At 37.1% G+C, this 5,471-nt stretch overlaps 2 protein-coding genes across 2 annotated transcripts; one reads left to right on the top strand and one right to left on the bottom strand.

The window, feature by feature from the left end:
- The first annotated feature begins 11 nt into the window (after positions 1-11).
- LOC109222522 lies at positions 12-843 on the top strand. The gene is made up of 2 exons (XM_019386868.1): positions 12-206; positions 490-843. Exons 1-2 carry the CDS (start codon positions 12-14, stop codon positions 841-843), a joined length of 549 nt encoding a protein of 182 aa, XP_019242413.1.
- Positions 844-1,688: 845 nt separating this feature from the next.
- Positions 1,689-4,620, bottom strand: LOC109222521 (the record flags this gene model as incomplete). Its single annotated transcript, XM_019386867.1, has 8 exons — positions 1,689-1,911; positions 1,991-2,511; positions 2,784-2,865; positions 2,986-3,635; positions 3,719-3,847; positions 3,923-4,000; positions 4,095-4,340; positions 4,471-4,620. Coding segments are annotated over 8 exons (2,079 nt in total), but the record flags the coding sequence as incomplete, so codon positions are not given.
- Positions 4,621-5,471: the final 851 nt, after the last annotated feature.

Below are 5,471 nucleotides of genomic sequence, written 5' to 3'. Positions count from 1 at the left end.
TTGACTTCAACATGCGCAGTCAATCAACAGCAGCGCTCAAGGCTGCTAGGGAACTCCCAGTAATGCCTTTGCTAGACCACATAAGGCAATTGATCGGACGATGGAATGTTACAAACCTAAAGAATGCAGTAGAGTCATTCACTGATCTTGGAAAAAAATATGATACAATGTTGATGGACAATCTTGAAGTGTCACATCAGATGAAGGTATGACTGGAATCTGTAGATACTTGTGCATAGAATATGTAATCATGCCGAATTCATGGATCTGTTATATCTTGAACCCTTTGTGTGATTCTGTTAAACTAGTGTCCACCTGCACAAAAGCAAAGACTTTCAATTTAATGTAGCATTTATGCCTACCCGACTGCTGAAATATTGGTTGGTTTGACATGATATTAAGCTATTTTGAATCTTGTAGGCTCTCTAGTATATGTATTTTGAGGGCATCTGCTTTGTCACCACTAATGATAGTTGATAAATTTTGTAGGTAACCCCTTCGACGAGTTACTTATATTCAGTACTTGACAAGGGTAAGCAGAGAATGGTGTTCCTAAAAGATCGAACTTGCAGCTGTAGACGGTTTCAGTTGGATGAGTTGCCATGTGCACATGCTTGGGCAGTATTAAAATACAAATTCATTGATCACATTGAGTATTGCTCGGTGTACTACACCAGGAAGTACCTATTGAAGACCTATGAAATTCCAATTTATCCGGTTCCTGATGAAAACACATGGAAAATTCTTGCTGAAGTTCTAAATGAAAAAGTCTTGCCACCAGACGTGACTAAAACAATAGGAAGGCCAAGGAAGGGGAGGTGCAAGCCAATATCTGAAAGGTAACGAAAAAGGTCGATTCATGTGGACAGTGTGGAGAAGAAGGTCACAACAGGAAAACTTATAGAAATAATCCAAAGAGAGGATGAAATATGTCAAATTTAGAATTACTTGTTATTTTACTTTACTGAATATCATAGAGATTTAGAAGAATGCAATATATCAAGAACTATATCATTGTAGAATGTCATTTGAATTTTAGATATAAATAAATATTTGACCTATCATTTAAAATCGTGTTGCAAGTGTATATTATACGTCTGTTTGATTAAAAAGAAGTTGTATCAGCTATGTATCATATTTGTATCATATATGTATCACTTATGTATCACATTTGTATCATCTATGTATCACTTGTGTATCACCTATGTATCTCTGTGTATAGGCTCTTACTCAAGTCTGTATTTGTGTAATAACAAAGCTAACTAATGGAAAACAGTCGTAGCAGCTAGAAAACTATGCAAATAGTTTTAGAAATTTGCAAATAAGAGTGGCTTCATCAATACATATTTGAAAACCGTGTATCATATCTATATCATATGTGTATCATATCTATATCATATGTGTATCATTCGTGTATCTGCAAGAGACAATGTATCACACACTACGGTATATTTTTCATATCTTTGATTCACAACACAAAATCAAGGGAGACAACACCAAAATTAACTAAACTGCAACACTCCAATATCGCACTAAAACTCATTAAACCTTTATCACAGAGCAAACATATCATTTGCCATAAAATTCTTAAAAGTATTCATAAAATTCAAACACAAACAAATCTGATCCGTCTTACAACAATGACAACATAACAGAACACAATACAAAACAAAATTATAGAGTTCATCCTACAACAATGATAGAAGTAACTGCTTCTTCTGCTTTCGTGACTTCTTCTGTAGACCAATAATCTCATCATCACTTTGCGCGTTCAGTTCCATCTTCTTTCTAGCATAATCCCACAAGAGAGCACCAAATCTGCGCCGGTGTGCATAGGCATTGTATTGTTTAAGAGGCGTCTTGCCCTCAATGAAATACTCGGCAAATGATGTTGCAAATACAACGCAATCACTACAAAAATAAAAAGAACAACAACTATCAAACAGCAGAATCTAAAAACAAGACAGATTGTGTTGAAAGAAATTCATACACTTCGACTTGTTGAGGCAATCCTTCAACCAGTTTTACAGCAAAGAGGGTAATCAAATCTTTTGATTTGTAGACACCAGTGCGCCAATTGATATCTTTTTTGTTTAAATAGAAATGCGTGTGCACGAAAAAATGAGGCAGCAACACAGAATACTTGGCCATGGTCTTATGAACTTTGGCTTGATAAGCAGCTCCACCGCGCATAGAGTCATACACATAAATGCACCTATCCTTGAAGGATATCACAACCATTATCCAATGCCATTGTTCTGTAACATTAATTGTCATTAAGACATGCTCGACAGTGTGCCATGGAACATTGGCATCCAAGACAAAACCCTGAATATACTCAATGACATGTTTCATATTGCGCACATCACTGTCTCCATCTGTATCAATAAACGCCTGCCACAACTCATTAAGTTTCTGGTCGAAGTACCAAACTGTGGTGGTGAATGTTACAGGTAGGTCTTTGTCATACTTCCCCTTCTTCCTCAGATAATAGATTAAAACGTCAATGTGCTGAAACAAAACATAACAAATAACTAATCACTAAAGGCTCGTAAGCTTTAAGCAGCTATGGTTTTTCAAACCAAAATCACAAAAAACAAAGGAAAATGAATGCTCACTGCTATCTCTTGTGCCAGGCAATAGCAATTAATAATTTGTTCTAACTTAAGAGGACTGAGTGTTCACGTGTACACTGGCTAAAATTTTAAAAAAAATACTTTAAAAGTAAATTCTTACATACCGAGTCATCCAAAGGCTCGCCATTATATGCCAAAGTGTAAAACCATTTTTTTGTCTTCACCATGAAATACACCAAGATCATAAGCAGGATTGAGTTCACTAACATGCTTTGGGTAAATTTCATTCCTGGTAACATATATACACAAAAGAGTACAGTGATTTGATATAGATTAATGCTATAAGTGACAATATATTAAAATATAAAACTGAAAAAAACTCAGAAGTTGGAAATATTTCTTTCTGGACTTCCCTTCTTTGACCCACGCAGCAAATACATTCAACAAAGAGTTGTTAATGCCAGTTCCGATTTTGCTTTGAAAAGGATGCTTAATAGCATAAATTTGCTTTTTTCCTTTCGCTGCAACAACACCAGTATTGGAACCTGAATCAAACACAGTAATGAATGGAGACTGCACGACCTTTGCAGGACATCGCTTTCTTTTTTCCATTTGCGGCGATACTTCAAGAAGTAATTCATGATTGTACAGAACCATCTCCCCTGCCGCCTCATCAACACTTGCAGTCGCACAAATAGCACCAGTCTGAGATTCAGGAACCTTTTGTTTCTCAGATTCTTCCTCCGTCTCCCCTGCCGCCGCATCAACACTTGCAGTCGCACAAACAACACCAGTCCGAGATTCAGGAACCTTTTGTTTCTTAGATTCTTCCTTCGTCTCCCCTGCCGCCGTATCTGCAATCTCACCAATACCGCCAGCATGTGCTACATCTAGAGTGAAAGTTACTTTAGCAACAAACATGTCAACTTTCACACCAGAAGGTCCTTCCATAGTATTGACACCTAACTGACCTGTTGCACCGAGCATAATGTTGTTACGATGATACTCACTAGTATCTCTTTGAGAATGTGGAACATCTTTGCCTTCACTTCCACCGACCTATTTTTTTAAAAAAGAATCGAATTATCAAAAACAACAAAGAAAAGAAAAGGGAAAAGTGCAGAATGCACAACTAAACACACCTTACAACCATCCATTTCGACATCTTCATTGCCACCGAACTCCATATTGCTCACAAAATCATTATTGTCTTGACGACCACTGGTGTCTTCCTCTGGATGTGCACCATATTTGACTTTGCTTGCACCAAGCTATTTTTTAAGAAAGGATACAGTAAGTTAACTAAAAAAATAAAAAGAAATGCACAATGGAAAAGAAACACGTACCTTGGAATTTATCAACTCAAAGACATTCTTGAATTTATTAGAAACATATTTCATGAAGGAATTTAACTGCTTATGGAGCTACAAGATGAAACAAATAAGAAAGATAATAGACTTTGAATATACAATTTGAACAATACTTTCAAAAAAATATATAAAAAAGACCAATACAAACTTGCTTCACATCATCTTTCAACTTCTGCAACTCACGGTCATAATCAACAGGTTGGACACCTGGCGCCTTTTTTGGTGGGACAGGCTCCTTAATCTGTTTCGGGGGTGGCGTGACAAAATCATCGCTATCATCAATAGGAAGTTTTCCCCTGTTACTTGATGTCAAATATTTCTGATACTCATCGGTAGCTTCAACAGGCAAAGTAAATCTCCTTAGCTCTACAATTGTCGGAGAAATATTTTTAAACTACAAAGGTAACTAAAAGTGCTTCAGTCCTAGATGTATCAAAGATGTATCAAAACTGTATGTTTGATGTATCACAATGAATTACAGTGTATTATAAATTTATATCCCATCAAGACATAAAAGATGGTACCTTATTCCCTGTGCTGTTGAAGAGACCAGTAGAGAAGTCCTCATGCATTAGCCTGTCTGTCATTTTCCAATTCAATATGCTTGGTGTAAGATCTCCAACGCGAACAACAAACTTTTGATCAACTACAGTGCAACATTCATAGAACCACACCTATAGTGGAAGAGGAAATCCACCAATCCTATAAAACTCAGACTTTTCCCTCAACATGTCCCTCACCGACTTCATTAAAGCTCGAAACACAATCTTACCCATGGAAACGACACATACTCACCACTCTCGACAAGATGGAAATCACATTTTCTCATAAATGTCTTCTAAGCCTGAGTGGACATTAGAAATGTGTTTATGAAATAAATGATTGCAATCTTAACTGCGTCTTCACCAGAATGCCATTTCTTCTTCTCAAAACAATCAATAAGTGACTTCTTTGACACCACTTCAAAACCAGAAAAATAAGTATCCACCAACCTATTGGGTCCACTAAATTTACCCTCAATATGTGTGACGACCCAAAGGGTCATCGCCTGTTTTCTTATTCATTCCGTGCTTCTGAGGCCTCGAAAACCTCATTTAGGGTTGCCTCGAATTTCGTGCGCAGTCCAGGCGCGTAGCCGGAAAGCTTAAATATGAATTCTGTGTGAAAAATGCTAAATTTTGATATTAAAATGGTTAAAGTTGACTTTGGTCAACATTTTGGGTAAACAGACCTGGACCCGTGATTTGACGGTCCCGGAGGGTCCGTAGAAAAATATGGGACTTGGGCGTATGCCCGGAATCGAATTCCAAGATCCCAAGCCCGAGAAAAGAATTTTTGTGTGAAATTATTTTCTGGAATTAATTAAGGAAAATGGAAAGAAAATTTGATCAGAAGACTATGGTATCGGGCTCGTATTTTGGTTCCGACGCCCGGTACAAGTCTTATATGTGATGTAAGCGCTTTCTATAAAATTTGGTTGAAAACGGACGTCGTTTGACGTGTTTCGGACTCGAAATGGAAATTT

Source organism: Nicotiana attenuata, unplaced genomic scaffold, assembly GCF_001879085.1.
Source record: "Nicotiana attenuata strain UT unplaced genomic scaffold, NIATTr2, whole genome shotgun sequence".
Classification (NCBI taxonomy): Eukaryota; Viridiplantae; Streptophyta; class Magnoliopsida; order Solanales; family Solanaceae; genus Nicotiana; species Nicotiana attenuata.
The sequence above is the reverse complement of the archived record's forward strand: the minus strand, read 5'-3'. Positions and strand labels throughout refer to the sequence as shown.